General features: G+C 38.4%; 1 protein-coding gene across 4 annotated transcripts in view; it reads left to right on the forward strand.

Moving 5' to 3' along the window:
- Nucleotides 1-1,165: 1,165 nt before the first annotated feature.
- pax5 (paired box 5) overlaps nucleotides 1,166-19,925 on the forward strand; it is a 71,888-nt gene continuing 53,128 nt past the window's right edge. Inside the window, exon 1 of one of the 4 annotated variants that reach the window (XM_074630151.1) lies at nucleotides 1,166-1,923. In XM_074630151.1, the coding sequence (XP_074486252.1) occupies nucleotides 1,878-1,923 (46 nt within the window). In that variant the 5' untranslated portion in view covers nucleotides 1,166-1,877. Of the gene's footprint in view, nucleotides 1,924-10,402; nucleotides 11,762-19,925 lie in introns of those variants that run through there. The other 3 variants (XM_074630153.1, XM_074630152.1, XM_074630154.1) reach the window with 3 other exon arrangements.

Here is a 19,925-nt window from a genome sequence, read left to right on the forward strand (position 1 = left end):
AGGGAAGAAAGTTCTAGATGAGAAAAACAACAAGCGAGTATCAGTATGAGTGGAACATTTCAGTTTGAAACTCTCTCAGTTGGTCTTTAACTGTGTAACTCTTCAGATGTTTGCTTTAATAAAAACAGAAGAGCCACAAAGAGAGTCACACACATGTGAGGAGAGGAAATCTTGAATGTCATTGTTCCGCCAGGGAAGAAAGTTCTCGATGAGAAAAACAACAAGCGAGTATCAGTATGAGTGGAACATTTCAGTTTGGCAAATTAATATTTAAATGAAATGTGTTATGCGCACAGGTGTGTGTGTGTGTGTGTGTGTGTGTGTGTGTGTGTGTGTGTGTGTGTGTGTGTGTGTTTGTGTGTGTGTGTGCAAACAATCGGAGCTGAGGATCGGAACTATCCGTTTTGTGACAAACACTTTGCACACAGCACGTGCAGGAGGAGGAGAAGACTCTCCAACAGCAGAGGAGGTGAAGTTGAAGGTGTAATGCACCTGCTGCTCCACAAGTCTTCCAGTGCGTGCATAATGCGTAAAAGGCACCGTGCGTAACAGGTGGAGAGGAAGTTTGAAGAAACTCTCTTAAACGCTCTTGCTGAAGGCACACTGGACATAAATACACTTAAAGCTGCAGTTGGTAAAAATTGATCAAATATGATTAAACAAGTTATTTTTTATAAAATGGTCACTATATCCTGATAGTAGTGCATGAGACAGGTAATCTGAAAAAAAACATGTGCCTCTGTGTCCTCTGGTGCTCCTTAGGGCATCTGCAAGCTTTCACAGACCGGAAGAAAACAACCAATCAGAGCCGAGCCGGAGTCCGCTGTCCAGCTGCCATCTATGAGAGGCAGCTGTCAGTCACTCCCAAACTCTGATCAAACGGTCAAACTAGGCAGCACTGATCAAATATGAATCAATATTCTGTTGTAATGTCTATTTCTCTCCTCAGATGTTTTCAGAAACATCTTCTAGTGTACTGTTTAGCTGTAAAATGAGAAAGTTTGTGACCCGGCAGCCATGTTGAGATAAGTTGAGGAAATACCAAACACCGCCCACCATCCGGAGCACAGCCAATAGGAACGCTCTCTCTCTGAAATGACCTGTGATTGGTCAAAGTCTCCCGTCACGGGCTAGATTTTTAAAGTTTGAAAACAGAGCCATGAGGAGGTGCAGAAGTCTAGTTTTCTCTCAGAACACTTGAATTACAATATGCTGAAAGGTTATTATGAAATTTTTGCCCAATGATGCCAAAAACGTTCTGCCTACTGAAGCTTTAAGAATCAACTTTATCATGTTGAAGAAAACCTGCACTGGCATTACGCACATCATTTACCTGCCTACATAGCTATCTAGTGTCACCGAGGAAATGAATCTAACATAAAAGAGAGGGGGAGAGAAAGAGAAAGAGACTGGGGCGGGAAAGTTTAGTAAAGTGGAACTTGGTAACAGATGCGAGCCCTGCCCGTTGTGTGTGTGTATGCTTGGCCGTGCGCGTGCGTTAACACATGTGTGCAAAGCTTGTGCAGGAAAAAGGACAGGAGGACATGAGCGCACATTGAGAGAGCGGCTCTTTTACTCGTGAGTGTGATCATTTCACGCTTCCCCCCGCCCCCCCGAAGAAGCCTTTTTTTCCACCTAAAGCGTTTAGTTGCAGCTGACTGAACACTTGCAACAGGGAGTGCAATAGGGAGAGGAAGGGTCGAATTATTTCAACCTACAAGTCGACCCAAAAGTACTGTAGGAAAGAAAAAAAAAGAGAGGGAGAGAAGGAGACAGTGCCAGAGAGAGAGAGAGAGAGAGGGGGGAAAAGAGAGAGAGGGAGACACTGGAAAAAAGTTTTTGTTCTTTTCCTTTTTTCCTCCTCTCATCGCCTCCACATGGACCAGGGGCCCAGGAGTCCTGCACTGCGGCTTGGGAGAGCAGGTAGGGTCGCATCGAGCTTTCTTTCACTTTTATCAAAAGTTCAACTTGTCTTTTTTTTTTTTTTTTAACAAGTGAAACACGTGTTGATGTTGTTTGTTAGTTCATTTTCTTTTTTTTTTTACTAATGTAAAACTTTTAAATAGAAGTTGTGGAAGTTATTTGTGGCAATTATTAGAATGCCTCTTTTTTTCGAACGTTTGTATGGTGTCCTGGTTTATTAGAAGTATTACAAACTGTAGTTCATTTTCCTTTCGCTAATGTGAAACTTTTAAATAGAAGTTGTGGAAGTTATTTGTGGCAATCATTAGAAATGCTATAGAAATGCTAAATTCAAAGTGCAGGTAATTTTCTTTTTGCTAATGTAAAACTTTTCAATAGAAGTTGTGGAAGTTATTTGTGGCAATTATTGGAATGCTTCTTTTTTCGAACGTAGTATGGTGTTCTGGTTTATTAGAAGTATTACAAAGTGTTCAAAAGTAGTCCTGTATGGCAAATAAAATAGGGGAAACTGGAACCTTTTATGAAGAGTTGAACTTGTCTTTTTTTTTAATAAGTGAAACACGTGTTGATGTTGTTTTGTTAGTTAATTTTCTTTTTGCTAATGTAAAAAACTTTTCAATAGAAGTTGTGGAAGTTATTTGTGGCAATGCACGTTATTATAAATGCTTTGAATGGTGTCCTGGTTTATTAGAAGTATTACAAAGTGTTCAAAAGTAGTCCTGTATGGCAAATAAAATAGGGAAAACTGGAACCTTATTTTTAATGTTTTATGTCAAATTTGTGACTTTGTGAGTTTTGTATGAAACTTTTAATGTCCTCTGGAAACTTTTTGCTGACTTATAAAAAATTCTTAGACTTTAAAAAAACAAAGAAAAATTTTTCTGGAGACTTTTGCAATTAAGTTTAGATTTATATTTCTTGCTAATTTAAAATATAATTTTAATTTTTTATTTTAATTTATAATTATTATTTTCTTCATTTACAATTTCTTGGCTCTGTGTGCTCGTACAGAGAAACAGAAGTGGCTGAACTAGTTGGTGTGTGTTTGCACCACATTGCGTGTCAGGTTAGAGCCACGTGTTGGTCTGTGCACCATCACCTGAGAGGGCTACATTGATACCTGGATTGGTCTTTAATAATAATAAATAGCATTGTGGATTTGTGCAAGACTGTGGTGGAGTGTGTGTTTGTTTGTTTGTTTGGCAGGGATGATCCAAGCAGGGATACATATTTATTAAATTCTGATATTTTTTGAAAATGTGTGTTATGAGGACTCTGACCATTTGAGAAGGATTGAAAGTTTGCTTGTTCATGTTTTAGTAGAAGTTGCAGTCCGGTTCAGTCCAGAATACCTATAAAGGAGTCAGGGCTCGACTCTATAATCATGCGTGTCTCCATTACTATATTCAACAGGTTCATCTGGTATAGGCCTATTCATAAAACAGCAGGGTCTTTGTACAGCAATGGATCAGGCCATCGACCTTGTTATGGCACCCAATGGATATCACATCATTTCATATTGCTGCCCGCTGTGTCTGCATTGATAAAACGTTGTTTGTCATTAAGAACCGGTGGGCAGGTGATCCTCCCTCAAAAAGGGCAGTGCATGGGCTTCTCCAGAAAAGAACAGGAAAAAAAATGCTTTTGTGATGCCTGTTGCTAAGAATATGGTAATGCATGCATAGTAAATACATTAAGATAGCCATGAAACAACTCTTTTTTAGTGAGCTGCAGACTGCATTTGTCAAGATGAGGATGCACCTTTAGCCACAGACTCATCCCCCCTCGGCACAACACATAGCGCCTGGGTCAGTCCTTCATGCTGGTAGCCATCAGGCTCCACAACCAAGGCTGACCCACATATGAGAACTATTAGGACTTTTAAGAACTTTAAACATGCACTATCTGCCTTTTAACATGCACTATCTGCCTTTAAACATGCACTATCTATCTTTTAACATGCACTATCTACCTTTAAACATGCACTATCTACCTTCAAACATGCACTATCTGCCTTTAAACATACACTATCTTTCTTTAAAAATGCACGATCTACCTTTTAACATGCACTATCTACCTTTTAACATGCACTATCTACCTTTAAACATGCACTATCTACCTTTTAACATGCACTATCTGCAACCATCTTGGACTCTAACCACTGGCGCACTTTACACTTACTTTACACTATACATCCTATATACCACTTTATAGACTGCACATATGCATATATTACATTTATTTATTGATGGACTGCACACACTATGTTCACCCATTAACTTTGTATCTTTTATATCTCTATTTATTGTTTTTATAATTTTTGTATACCTTTACCTCTCCTGTGTTTCACTCTGTTTGCTGATGTTTGCTGATGTTGCTGCTTTGACACCTGAATTTCCCTCTGGGGATTAATAAAGGTTCATCTTATCTTATCTTATCTTATCTTATCTTATCTTATCTTATTTAGTGTTTTTCCACACAATATAGAAGAAAGTGTGCTCCATGTTCTCTCATAATAGAAATAAATTAGCTCGTGCCAGGCCTAATAATGCCTATGGTGTGTAAGACAAATAATGCCCCCTTTGCAGTCTTTTGTGGAGTGGGCCTTACCCCTGGTAAACGGTGAAAGCGATGGGATTTGTAGCAATTGGATAATAACCTTTTAACCACGGAGGAAATCAGAGTTTAAAGGAGGCCCTCCCATGCTGCTGTGTAAAGTCTTCAGGGCCCCGGGCCTATACCTACAGCCTCTCCATTTCCTCTCACTTTAAGAGACGTGCTCTGGGTACAAAGGAGAGTCTGTGAGAATGAACGTGGATCTAATGGGACCCCCCTTTCTCCTCCAGCCCTGTAGGTTGGCCGTGCGTAAAAGTGCGTAAAGGCCCTGTCTGAGGACAAATGGGGCTAAATTATTATTTTACTAATGAGAAAAATTAGACGTGGGTCACTTATCAGTACTGGTCTTATAGAAATTTTTGATCCTCGACCCTTCTATTATTTTATTTTATTTAAAAGGGACCATGTACAGTTTAACACATAAATGTCACCATTTGATGCACTGTACCAGATTATAGCTTTAAGATAATTCACATCTGTAGTCCCTTGTCAGGTCAAAAAACAAAGAAACATACTACAGAAATACAAGAAAGAACCTACAAAACACACAATACACGGCTACACACAACAATAGCACATCACAAAGTATGCTTGTCAAGTAAAAGCAAGTCATGAAGACCATGGAATAAAGATCAGTGAGTACAGAGCTGAGCAGCTTTCAACAGACGTTTTAAGTTGGTTTTGAAAATGCTGATAAATGCTCCTCATATCGTCATGCAGGGTGTTCCTCTGATTTGTAGCCTTAACAGAAAAAGCTGATTGCCCAAACATATACCATTATTACAAATATATACCATCTTTCCCAAACAATAAACCCTCCCACATAGTCAAAATGTGACTCTCTGGCACTAAAAGCATGGTCAGATTCTCACTGAGAGACACCATTTAGGTTCCAGCTTTTGGTGCACATATATATCCTGTGTCACCTTCAGCAAACCCTTTTTTGTGTATATATGCGTCCGTGCAGCTTAATGACCAAACAGTACAAAACCCTGATATCAGACATTGACTATTTATGCTTCATACATTATATATTTTTGCATATAAACGTTTTTGATTCTCCACTTTAAAAGTCGTTACCAAAATGCGTACTAAATAGCCTGTGTGAAGTAGAGGCCAAATAATCTTCCTGATGTTGCAGAAGAGGATGATGATGATGATGGAGGACTGAGGAGAGTGTAGAGGAGAGGGAGGGGAGAGAAGAAAGAGAGGGATGACCTCACATGGCTTTATAGCCTACTTTCGTTTTGACCTCAAGTGGGGCTAAATTATTATTTTACTAATGAGAAAAATTACACATGGATCACTTATCTGTTCTGGTCTTTTAGAAATATTTGATCCCCGACCCCTTCTATGATTTATTCCAAATATATACCATCTTTTCCCCAACTATAAAAACCCCACATAGACAAAATTTGACTCCCTGGCACTAAAACATGGTCAGATTCTCACTGAGAGACACCATTTAGGTTCCAGCTTTGGTGCACGTATATATCCTCATGAGACCCAGCCCATTGACATGTGTCCTCTGTAGTGGACATTTTGTCCACATGCATATCCTCTTACTCTTTTGACCTACTCTATCAACCCCTGTTGTATTGTAAAGAGGACATCCTAGGCTTTCCAGTGATATGGCATGTGTGTGTGTTTTTTTTTTTTTATCAATTTGAATGTATTCTTGGTTTAATATCACTCTACAGCCATAATCTGTTCATTTATTTAGTCTTTTCACACTGAAATAGTCCTCTTGTCCACTACAGTGGACAATAAAAAATTAAGTTTAACAAGCCTAAATTGTTAAGATTTTCTTTTAAACCTAAATAGGAAGGAAATCACAAAAAAAAAGTAATTGGAAGACACTTTTTTTTAACTCGGTTCCCAGGAGGATATACTGTGTCACCTTCAGTAAAACATTTTTGTGTATATATACATCCCTGCAGCTTAATGACCAAACAGTACCTGGTATCACACCTCCTGACTATTTATGTTTCATACATTATATATTTTTTGCATATTACATTTTTTGATTCTCCACCTAAAAGTACCAAAACCAAAACGCGTACTAAACAGTCTGTGAAGTATAGAGGCCAAATAATGTTCCAGATGTTGCAGAAGAGCGATGGAGGACTGAGGAGAGTATAGAGAGGAGGGAGGAGAGAGAGAAAGAGAGAGGGGGATGACCTCACATGGCTTTATAGCCTACTTTCATTTTGACCTCAAGTGCCCTTAACACAGGACCTGGTCTGATATTACTTGTACTCCCTCTGACAGATGACAGACTGGTCTTTACTCGCATTATCATCTAACCAAATGATTACAAATAGGTCCGTTTTGATCATCAGGCCTGTGAGTCCAAGACGGTTCACTCTCTCTCCACTCCATATATTTTATTTATTAGTGATGATGACTTTTTATATTTTATAAGCAAATGAAAAACTTAAGAAGAGATACGAGGAGCTTTCTCATTATGTTTACAATCAGCGGGCGTGTAATAAACGAGCTGGTGGAGTTAACATGCGCTATTAATTTTTCATTGCTTTTTCGTTTCGAGGCTCGGGCGCAAAAAAAAAAGAAAAGAAAAGCAAAACAGCCGAAGCCTTCATGGTGGATGGAGGGAGAGGAAAGAAAGGGAACATTTAAACAACAACATTGCGTCCAATTTGCCTCCAAATGATTATCACAACTCAGCCACATTCTTACTAATGTTTAAAAAAGTATACACACCCTCCTCTTCCTCTTCCTCCTCCTCCTCCTCCTCTTCCTCCCATTTCCAACACTGGAGAGGTAATGAAATATGGTAATAGGTTTTTGGACCCCCGGATTAAAGTCGTCCTACCCTGATGGAAGTTTTCTCTAAATTTTCAACCCTAAAGCAACAACAATTTGTATACATGATTGATTGTGTTTGGATTTTTTAATTGCTTATGTATTTAATTTGCAAATCGGAGAGAGACAAGGGGCGACGGCTGCAGTCTGAGGAAAGCGCTCGTGTTTATATCTCAATAAATAAAAAATAACAGAGTCTGGCTGCAGAGGGAAGAAGAGCACAATGAAAACGAAAAAAAAAAAAAAGACGCAAAATATGATATCGTGATGCTTTTTGTGTCCCTGTTTGGAGCCAAATAGTCTGACAATGCAAAAAGGAAAAGAAAAAAATACAAAAAAAATATAAATTGTAAAAACAAGAAGCTGAATATTGTAACATGCATATATAAAAAAAGAAAATAGCCAACAGATTTCCCCCCTTTTCCCTGCAGCAGTGTCTAATCCATATTTTTTGCACCTTTTGTTCATTTGTGGCCTAAATGGTGATGTGGCTTTGCATGCATGGTCTTTATTGCACGATGAAGTCTAAATATACAAGCTTCAATTTCTTAACTGTATTCTGGTCTATTTTTTCGATTAAAAAACAAAGAATCAACGAGATTTTTTTAGCTGTCTGTCAGATTTGTGTGAGGCCCCTAATTCATGCAGTAAAGAGATGTGAAATATGAATGAGGATTAGTGTGTACTTCACTGTCAGTGGATTACAAAGCAGGGAAATCAATGAAGATTTTACGAAACCATATTTTAGAGTTGAACATCTGGGTTAGATGAACATCTGGGTTAGAGAAATATAGAATGGTTGATATGAAATCACATAGATACAGTAGGCCTGGATCATGTTTTACATTTTGGGTCAGTTTAGGGCCTCGTGCTGCTTTGAGGACTCTTTAAGTTCAAGTGTGCTGATTGTAAAGTTCCTATATATCTTGTATTTGCGCGTGTGTATGTGTGTGCATGCGCGTGCGCGTACGGGCACACAGCTGTTGAACGCCCCCTCGTGGTTCATCCTGCACACACAGAGAGCAAAAAAACCCAAAGAAAACCTCCCACTTTCTGATTTTAAACAGAAAACAATAACTGGAATAAAAAACAAGAAATGTTTTTGTTTTAATGAGGACAACCTGTAAGTGCAAGTTATGAAAGGAGGCTATAAACCAAATCATTCAAAGCAAGCAAATCTACAAATACAAAATCAGAAATGGCTCAATAATATCATACATTGACCTTTTCAGTATCAGATAGATGCATTGCCTTGAGGTACATCAAACATGCACGTCCTTTGAGGATAAACCCTGAAAACTATAAGAAAAAAGGTGAATATTTGTTATTGTTGTTGTTCATTAGTGAGTCACTTTAATGATCAGCTTCCTAAATGATATCACAGGTGTCTTTAATGATATTATTTATATGCATGATTATGTACCTCCTTGTATAGCTTTTAATGGTTTTATGTGTGCAGGATAAACACCGAGGAGCTGGAATGATTAAATGTCTAGAAACAGGGAAAAAAGGGGGAAATAACACTTTTTAATTTGGCTCATGCTTTAGGCTATTTGTGTGTTTAATATTACAGGGGCGAGGCTTAGATATGCCCTCTCAAATCAGGTGGGACGAGCATGTAATGAATCTCTCTCTCTCTCTCTCAGTTTGGAGAGTAAATGCAGAGCTCGCCAATTGCATTTCATTAAAAAAAAAAAAAAAACATCAGTCTGGATCTGCAATCAATTAGGTAATGAGTGGGAATGCATGTTTCATATGTTTTCTCTCAGTTCTCCCCAAAGCTAACGATTTATAACATTGTGTTGAAGGAAGGGGAATTATTCAGCAACCGATTGTTTTTCACAACACTTGACAGCTCTCACTCGTGTAGGCCTACAGAGATGTTGAAGGAGCAGAAAGCTGCAGGTTTTTTGAGGGAAACTTAAATGCGTTTCCCTTAAAATGCTATGTGGGCCTTTAAAATCTGCCTCCCTGCTTTCATGCATTTTTTTTCCACCCTCTGATTTTTCATATATACCTATAACATAGACAGGGAGGGGGGGGGGGGGGGGGGGCAATTCCTGTTGAAGTTCCTGAGCATTCCCTCTTTTATATGATCTTATATACTGCACTACAGCTTTTACTCTTGTGTGTTATGTTCTACTTTAGCTTCTATCCTAGCTTTTTTAGCTTGTTTTTATCCGTCTAATCTTTAATGTTTTTATAACTGTTTTAATTATGTCTTAATGTTCTTCTGCACTTTTTATATCGCAATGTTCTTAAATGTTTATGTAAAGCACTTTGAATTGCCCCTGTTGCTGAGTTTTACTCTTTATTTAGAGTTGAACATCTGGGTTAGCTGAACATCTGGGTTAGAGAAATAGAATGGTTCATATGAAATCTCAGATCTCAGATACAGTGACCCCTATATATTTAGGCCTGGATCTTGTTTTACAAGCTATTTTAGCTTCTATCCTATAGCTTTTTTTAGCTTGTTTTTATTTCCTAATCTTTAATGTTTTTATAACTGTTTTAATTATGTCTTAATGTTTTTTTTTGCACTTTGTCACAATGTTCTTAAATGTTTATGTAAAGCACTTTGAATTGCCCCTGTTGCTGAAATGTGCTATGCAAATGAAGCTGCCTTGCTTAGCAGAAAGCTGGAGTTTTTTTGAGGGAAATTTCAACTTAAATGTGTTTCCTTGAAATCCTGTGGGCCTTTAAAATCTCTGCTTTCATGTATTTTTTTACCCCCCTCTCTGATTTTTCATATATAACATAGACAGGGGGACAATTTCCTGTTCAAGTTCCTGAGCATTCCCTCTTTTATAAAGCCTTTGCTGCAACTAAGCCTAATTTTTTTTAGTAATACTCAATTAATTAGCCATTTAATATTGACATGAATAAATTGAGCGCAAATGGGTATAAAAGGCATTAAGTTTTTTTTACTCCAGTTAATTGAAATTAAACATATGATCATTTACTCCTGCGTCGCTTCACAGAGCCTCCCTATTGGTGGACGCACAATACACGTGAAGCGTCATTGGCCCACGGGATGCGCAGCAGCCAATCAGCGTTCTAGAATCGGGCATTCTATCTGGAGGTTGGCTGGTGACGTGTAAAGCAGCGCTCGCGTTCTGATTGGTCGGATCCGCTGTGAGTGACGTGCAGCTGGGCCGGCGCGTGTAGGTTAGGGTTCCAGGGGTTCTGGAACGCGGGCGCTGTCCGCACGAGAGCAGGTCCTGAAACCGCGGCGTGCGCCACCGTGGACGCTCGGGCGCATGCAGCTTCTCCCATCAGTGTAGTTAAAGAATCCTGCAAGCTACTTATTTACACCTGCAGACATTTGTGGCGTTTTCTGGTGTGAGTGCAGAGAAAACAACTATACCGTTTGAATTTTGGACATTTTCTTTTCCAAATTTGGAGAAATGCGTCTCCAAAGTCACACATAAGCTCCGTTTGCTCAGCGAGTCCTGCAAACACAGAGAGGTGGGAAGAGACAGTAGAGTGACCAAGAGCTGCCTTTTTCGTTTATTCTAACACAGGATAACAACTCTCAGTCAGCATCTGCAGCTTTTTACGCACACCAGAGGTTTTTTTATTTTCCTGCTGCAAACATTTTCTGTATTTTTCTTTCTTTTTTGTTTTTTTTTGTTTTTGGCACCACGGTGGATATGAGACTTCAAGATGTGAGCACTCATCCGCTCTCACTTTACTCGCTTTATTGATGGGAGATTACCAAGTGTTAATGTGAGACTGCATGCCGAGGACGATTTCTGTGCAGCAAATACACCTGGAAAGAAAATTATAACCCTGGATCTGTAAAGAATATATTTTTTATTTTTTGAATTTTTTTTTTCTGAATTTTAAATATTTTTAACAGACTGAAAGGAGAAAGTTCAGACCCCCCTCCATCGGCTATTAAGTCTCAGTTCAGGGGTCACGGCCAGCGGACCGAGGAGGAGAGAGAGAAAAGAAGGGAGGCTATACTTTGTTTTGCTCTCCATATTTTTTATTTATTTATTTTTTTGCAAAAAGTTTGAATCTGTTTTCATGGACTGAGGCGAGCAGCTGAGGGAATGAGATCTGCTGCTGTCGTCTTCTCCCTCCTCTGGTTTTGGAGACGCCAGAACAGACCCTATTTTCTATATTTTTAACATTTTTTTTATTAGTTTGAGTGAAGAACAACCGGTGTCAACCAATTAAAAATCTTTTCTTTTTTTTTTTTTTAATTGAATAAGGAAGAAAAAAAAAATCCTCTTTTGAAGGGAACTGGTTCCATTTATTGGAGGTCACGGTGTGTCAGTAAAGTGGCTGAACTGAAGCGCTGCGTCCGGTGTCATTTTTAAGACCCTGCAGCCCTCCAGCTTCATGATGGAGATTCATTGTAAGCACGACCCGTTTGCAGCAATGCACCGTAAGTTTACACGTTTATTTCACCCCATCTGCATGATCCCATCTGAAACAACCCCCACACCTATACAACTCTGTGTGCAAAGCCTATATGCAATAATAACAGTAGAGTATAGTGGCGTCTCCAGCTGCACCATACACTGCAAATCCTCTTTTCTTACTGAAAGAACATAAACAAGTCTGCAGCATTTCGCTAATGGAAAGCTTTTTTTGCAATATGATATGTATTTGATCTGCATTCATTTAAGATTTGTTTCAAATCTCGAGAAACAGCCTATGATGAAACTTTGGAAATTTGCTGCAAAAAAACATCTTAAATCCTCGTTTCTTACTGAAAGGACATCAAAAAGTCTGCACCATTTCGCTAATGGAAAGCTTTTTTGCAAATAACATTTTGATATTTATTTGATCTGCATTAATTTAAGATATGTTTCAAATCTCGAGAAACAGCCTATGATGAAACTTTTGGAAATTTGTTGTGCAAGTAAATCTTCATATATTAGCACATATGTTTATAGTGTACATTTAGTTGGTTGCACCACTTAATGACTTCTTAAGTCATGGATATTTTTTTTACAGTGTTTAAAAAATCTGGATACATGCAAAAGTTTAGGCCCAAATTATATTATTTTTAGTGCTATTTTTTCATCGTTTGTGAATTTGCTATTTATCCATACTCTTTGATTTTTATGTCTTGTTCATTGCAGTATTTTATCAAGCAGGTGAGTAAAATTGGACTAATTTGGGACGTGGTGATTGAATTGATTGAATGGTGAAATGCAGTGTATGCAGGCCTACATTTGTGTTGTATTTGTTGGTTGCCTTGTGTGTGAAACTGTTTGCTGCCTTTGGATGGAAGAGGAGGTGCAGGGGTCAGAAAGAGAGAGAGAGAGAGAGAGAGAGAGAGAGAGAGAGAGAGAGAGAGAGAGAGAGAGGGGGGTAACAAAGCATGACTAAAAGCTGAACTTGATCCACAAACAGTAACAGTGTTTCTAGCACACAATAACCAGGTTAGACAGACACACACTATAATAATAACAAGGTGAGACTCTGTTGATCCCCTGCAGGGAAATTCTCCTTTACTGCCCAGCAGGTCAGAAAGAGCTCACACAGGTTCAGCCTCACAGCATGCAGCAGCAGTGTGTTGCTCAAGGACACTTCAGCAGCAGCAGCAGCAGCATGAGCAGGTGCTTGGGGACATGTAGGGTATATAGAGGCTATATGAAGGAGGAGGGGGTTCATTCAGTCGTGACATGGCGGGCTCTGCTTTGTTTTTCTTTCTTTCCCCAAATACTAGCTATCATCCTTCACATGGCATTGTATTTTATTATTTCAAACCTGCACAAGTGTTGATATCAATAATAAATGAAAATATTTCAGTTTTCTAGCACAAAAACACTGAGATAACGAGACAATAATTTTATATTATTACTTATTATAAGATTATTTTGTATATTGTATATTGGTAGAATTTAAATTTTTTTATTCTTATTTTATTCTAACGTTTTTATCTATTATTTTGTTATTATACTGTTTAACTTGCACCAACAACACCAAAGCAAATTCCTAGTATATACCCCTTACACCTGGCAATAAACACGATTCTGATTCTGATTCTCATTCTGATAATGTCATATTGTTTATACAGCTATAACTAAAGTCCCACATTTAATATCTGAAATCATATGTTCAGTTGTAATCAACTCCAAAAGATTGTCTGTAATTTGCCCAAATAATAGGAAATAATTCAACTTTACGTGTACTTTCAAGAAGCTTAATTATTTATTTTGAATGCACGAATACTTTTATAAAAGAAAAAATTGTAATACTCATATTCGCAACCTGCACCTGGTATTTTGCCCTTTGCGCGTAAAAGCTGAATAAAACGTCCTATACAAGCAGTTCAGCGTGTAATAGATTATGCATTATATATATTAATATATATATGTATTTGAAGCCGTGTTATGTGACTGACAGAGGTTCCCACGGTGCGTTATCCTGCAGGATAAAAAAAAAGAAAAGCTGCACACACACACACACACACACACGTATATAAAGAAAAAAAGAAAAAAAGAAACTAGAACGAATCATGTTTCCTCTTCCTCGCAGTTTCACAGAGCCAATGAAGCGAAGGTGCTGCCGGTAAGAGCGCAGCTAAAGTTATATATGTCAAAGCCTGGAGACGCTTTAAAACGATTACACCTAAAAAATGTCAAAGGTAGAGAGAGAGAGAGAGAGAGAGAGAGAGAGACTCTGGAGGAATCGACTGTGACGCGTGGAAATGTTGTTGAATGTGTGTGTGTGTGTGTGTGTGTGCGCTGAAAGTGTGCGTGTGTATGTGTGTAAAATACTTAAAGTTCACCAGTCAGGAGTCTTCTCTGGAGCATATGTGGGTTATAATAGTCTACTGATTTTAAAGTTTAAAGTTTTTTTTTGTTTAGGCTACTGTTTTTTATTATTATTATTATTATTATTATTTATTATTATTATTTTTTACAAAGGTCATTAAGTAATACAGTCAAAACCTGCGCACTTTGTATGTATGTGTGTGTGTGTGCGCGCGCTGTAAGTGTGCGTATGTATGTGTGTAAAATACTTAAAGTTCACACCATCAGGAGTCTTTTCTGTAGCATATGTGTGTTATAATAGTCTACTGAGTTTTTTTTTGTTTTAGGTTACTGTTTTTGTATTATTATTTTTTACATAGGTCATTAAGTGATTCAGTCAAAACCTGCGCACTTTGTGTGTGACTGTGTGTGCTCACCCTATAAGCTGGCAGTTATTTCCACTTATATATATATATATATATATATATATATATATATATATATATATATAAGTGGAATCGAAACAAACGGTTCTCTATATGGTGGGCGAATGAGGAAAAAGTACCAAGCAATAATAGATTTTAATAGGTCAAAGATAAGCACAGTTCATAGTATATTTGTGTAGGTATATAGAGCCTATTTGGAATACCCCTTTCCTGCCTTTTAGTAAGAGATGTTGTGAATGAGGAAACAGAGTGATTTAATATGACGTTCAGTTATAATCAACTCCAAAGATTGGCTGTAATTGGCCCAAATAATCTCAGAATCGAAAAAAAAGTTACTTTATTTTTGAGTTCACATTCGTTATGTCCGTTTTTGGGTGTAACAGTCTTCTATGTTGACAATAAAAGAAAAAGTAAATATTTTATGGTTCATGTCACTTGGTTATACTTGGTTTTAACTTTGCAAACTTTTGGTGTTTTGAAACATATAAGCAACGATATATAAAGCAGTGATGATTTAAAAAAATCCATACCAGGTAATTGTGATGATAATGAGCTGAATTTCATAATCACGTATTGTGATGGTAATGTTGGCATGCTGAATACTAAGTAGGCTGAGAGACTGTGGCCTATACCTTGGTGATCGAGTCATGAGTTAAAGAAAATGGGGGAAAAAAATGTAAAAAACAGCAGAAACCACAGTTTTCTATATGAAAAAAAATAAATATATAAATCTCATTTGAATCACACTTTATCCTGACCACTGAGTAAAACGAAAGTAAAAAAAACAGCAGAAGTTTAATTTATACTGTCATTCAAGTCTTTTTTTTTAATCAAATCATAGTTTTTCTCACAGAAATCTCTGTAAAACTGACTTCTTTTGATACGAGAAAAATATTTATAAATATATATAATATTATTATAATATTCCCTGACTCACACTTCACCGACAGAATATTAATTATTCCACCTTTCAGGAGAGAAATAACACTATACGTCCAAACCGCCTGCCTGGCACATCTCACACATCTATTCACTGTTTGCTCAAGGAAATGTGCTTCATCTGTATTCTCCAGGGCAACTTTCCAAACAGGTTTTCAGCCAAAAGTAATTTCTAGTTCAACCGTTTTCTTTCTTTTTTTTTCAGAGACACAGAAAGAGAGAGAGAGAGAGAGAAAACCGGTGGCGTTTTGTTGCTATTTCTCTCTATTTTGCTTTATTTTTGAGTCGTCAGGCCGTGAAGAGGCAGATGAGAGATGAAGGAGGAGAGAGAAAAAGAGAGAGAGAGAGAGAGAGACTAATGGACTTTATTTTCTGGATGGGGGAGCTCCAATATATTCTGCTTTATCTCTGTATTTTCTCCTCCCGGAAACAGTGAATCAATCAAACATTTAAGGAGGTGCTGGGCTTTTAAGTCAGCTCCTATAAAGGGTAAATAAATAAAATACAACAGGGCTGCATAATGACCCCTGGTCCCCTGGCTGTCTCTGTCTCTGTCCCTCTCTGATTCGGTTTCTCCCTGGGATGAAAATGAAGCTGCTGCCTCTGCCAACACTTTCCCCCCTCCTTCTCTAGAGACTGTAGCTTCAGCTTTTTACAGAAAGACCTTTAAAAGCCAAGACCCCCCCTCCTCATTTGGCAGAATCTATGTATCTCATTTGCAACAAAACCTCCAGAGCCAGGCCAATGCTGATTGAATTTTTTGGGAGCAAGTGGTTAATTTGTTTGGTCAGTGTGATGAATTGCTGGACCTCTGTCTTTAAACTCACACAGCTGTAAGGGAACATCAGTCCTGGTATTAAAAAAAAATACACTTTTTAGGCGTCTGTCCACAAGAAAGGGAATAGATTCCTCCCCAAAATGCAAGGCAATTTTCCTGTTATGATGATAAAAACTGCAAGATCAAATTGAGTCTAAGCCAGCACCGTTTCTTGCCTATACTATGGATGAGTAAAAAACATGGCATATAGTCTTTAAAATGCTACTTATTGAGAGAATTATGCTACAGTGGCCGATAAACAAATGCCTTTATAGAATGTGCAAGTTATTGCGTTTGTCCCTATCAGTATTTATAGGCTCGGAAAAAATAAATTTCAAACACATAATCCCCATAACCCGAACCCCAAGAATGGTGAGAGTCTGAACGTCTAATGCCAACAGTAAATACACAGATAAGTGAATAAATAGTTATCTGGAGGTTTTTGTAGGTCACAAGTCATTCCTCTCCATCTCTTTACAAAGCAAGGCGTATTTCATGCCCTGGCCCAGATAGGAAGGGTGAAAGGAACCATTTCATTTACTCTTATCTGAGAAAGAGGGGGAGAGAGAGAGAGAGATAGAGAGAGAGAGAGGGAGGAGGGAGAGTCTTCTTCTCTGCAGATACCTGTGGTGAGGAGGGCGTGTATGCACAGTCGGCTTCTATAAACGACCCCGCAAAAACTGTGCTTTTATTCATCGAAAGGTTTCAGGACATAATAATAAAGAGAGGAGGAGGAGGGAATAATGCCTTCACACAACTATACAAAACATTCACTGAGAGCGAGAGTGTCTGTGTGTTTGTGTGTGTGTGTGTGTGTTAAGGACTTGAATTTGTCCATGTAGGTCAGCAGGCTCCTTCTCGCTTTGAGGAATATCTGAGTGTGTGTGTGTATGAGTTTTCTCTCTGCATCTTAGTGGGACATTACAGTCTTGATGTCCAGTAAAATCATGGGATTATGGGACAAAATATACAAGAATAGTGGGGTTCAGGTGGCTTAAGGGCGCGGATAACCCCGGTTCAAGTCCAGCCGGGGACCTTATAATCATCTGTCTGCTACCAACTTACTAATAAAGGCGATAAATGTCTCAAAACATGTAAAGTATCTCCAGTGAATCGAGGATGTAATGATAGAGGGTGTAGTCCGCTGTGCGGATTGTAAAGCCCTTTGAGGCAAATTTGAGAGCTGTGATTTTGGGCCATGCATGTGAATACAATTGACTTCTCCATCCTGCACTGGCTCAGGAGAAGAGTAGTATAAAAAACACCAGCAGGCTCACTCACAGGGAAGCCAACACATCATCATAATATGCGGGATAGTACGAGATCTCTATTTAATATTACTTCAAACAGCTTCCTATGGATGTATTTGCTCCAAATCCTCTTCCATTGATACCAAATAATACAAATAAACTGTAAACCAGTTCACCAAGTTGAAAATATTAGGTCAATTCCCAACAAAGGATCATCTTCATGTGATATTGTTGCACTGCTGCTCATCAGACGTACTTAAGACATAAAGAAATAGTTACACGACACTCAAAAAAACATATAGTTATACCCAGAATGATGTTCCTGCTGGGCAGTATTGTTTTACTATAGGGGCGATATTTAGTATTGCATATTTATAAAGGTAGAGTAGTTGTGAGAGATAGATTTTTAAAAGAATAGTAAAAATGAAACCCACAGAGGTTCTGACTTTTAGTCCCTATGGGTCAAGCTACGATGCTGGATCCTACATTTCCCATAATGTAAAACGTCTGCATTAGACACAACTGCATTAAAATAGTGTTTCTGTAATTTGTAGAGTTCAACCAAGTGGGCAACCTCCAGGTCTGAGATGTGAAGTCAATGCTGAAGTGCCTTAAACTTGCATTCTTTCTAACAGCCAGCAGGGGGCGACTCCTCTGGTTGCAAAAAGAAATCTGACTGTATAGAAGTCTAAGAGAAAATGACCCTACTTCTCACTTGATTTATTACCTCAGTAAACATTGTAAACATAAGTTTATGGTCTCAATCGCTAGTTTCAAGTCTTCTTCAATACAGCATGATGTTCATTTAGTAAATTATGGTCCCATTTAGAATCAAATAGACCATAAAGCAGGGTGTGCTTTAGGGCGTGGCTACCTTGTGATTGACAGGTCGCTACCATGGCGTTGTCCCGGTCTGGGAGTTGTCCGTGTTTTCGTGTTACAAGTTCAACCCTTTCACAGTGTATTTTATTTAAGTTGATTGTAACATTTTGGTCGTCTAAAAATGTCAGCTTTTGGTTGTACTTAGCTCCACCCTCTCGTGTCACTTCTGGTTGCAAAAAATCTAGATGGCGACGGCCAAAATGCCAAACTCGAGGCTTCAAAATGGCAGTCCACAAACCAATGGGTGACGTCACGTGACTACTTCTTATATACAGTCTATGATTTAACCCCAAGCTGGGATAACTGACAACATCATGAGGGTTATTTTCTCAGGAATTGACAAAGCTCCTCCAGAGCTTCAAAAGACATCATCATATAAATGTTTTTACAAGCTAAGCAGCGGTAATCCTGCATGATGAATTAACTGATTTTGATTTGTAAAAACGGTGGTGTGCCTCTTTAATGCTCCTGTCCCACCAAAACACATATCCTATATTTAGTAGATTGCTCCTTTAATTGAACAGATTTGATGCTTTTGATACAGCTGACGTGATTATATTGTCTTTAAAGTTCACGCTGGTTTGTTCTATTTCATGCCATTTAGTCTTTGAGCCTTGGTTGAGCCCAGCTTTCATGCACATTGCATAAATATGACTCTGTCTATATATATTGGTGTCTTTTGTAAAGAGCGATTGCTTTTCAAATTGTGCTGTCTGCAGCAGGCATCTGCATAATGAGGCTTCTTCTATCTCCAAAAATAAAGTAGTAAGAGAGAGAAGAGAGTGACCGCTCGCATCAGCCGCTTGGAAATAGCTTTGTTTGATTTCACAGAATGAGACTGTAGACTTCACATTTCTGTATTTATTTATTTGTGTTTGAGCTGAAGGAGACTGTGTGTGTGTGTGTTTCTTTATTTTATGCTGATGGAGGGAAGGAGAGGACAGGGGGACAGGTTCAGGGGACAGCTTTGTGTTTAAGGGGGTATCCCTGCTGGGGTAATGTGTTTAAAATCTATTACCCCCACAGCTAGGATTAGTGTGTGTGAGTGTGTGTGTCTGTGTGTCTGTGTGTTTCCCCTAAAGACGTAATCACTATGGTAATACAAAAGCCAGTGGATTATGTGAAGAAAAAAATCTGGTTGATTTATACTCTGCCTTTGGTGAGATATGTACATATACAGTACTGTATACACACACTCACACACACACACACACACACACACTACTGGGGAGTGGCCTAAATAGTACTCTTACATACTGTATCCAACCACTGCTGACTATATTATTATATTATTATATATATATATGTACGTATATATGGGCTGATACAGTGGTTAGCTTGCTTTGCTGTTTGGAGTTTGTTTGGAGGCGTGGATCTGGATGTGTTTGTCAGACTAAGTGCTTGCCGACTGCTGACCCGTCCGGGGTCGACCCTGCCTCTCCTCTGGTGCATGCTGGAATATTAGAGCTCAGACAATTAGTTGGTTAATCGATTAGTCCAGTGTTTC

The sequence above is a fragment of the Sebastes fasciatus genome, chromosome 3 (genome assembly GCF_043250625.1).
Source record: "Sebastes fasciatus isolate fSebFas1 chromosome 3, fSebFas1.pri, whole genome shotgun sequence".
Classification (NCBI taxonomy): Eukaryota; Metazoa; Chordata; class Actinopteri; order Perciformes; family Sebastidae; genus Sebastes; species Sebastes fasciatus.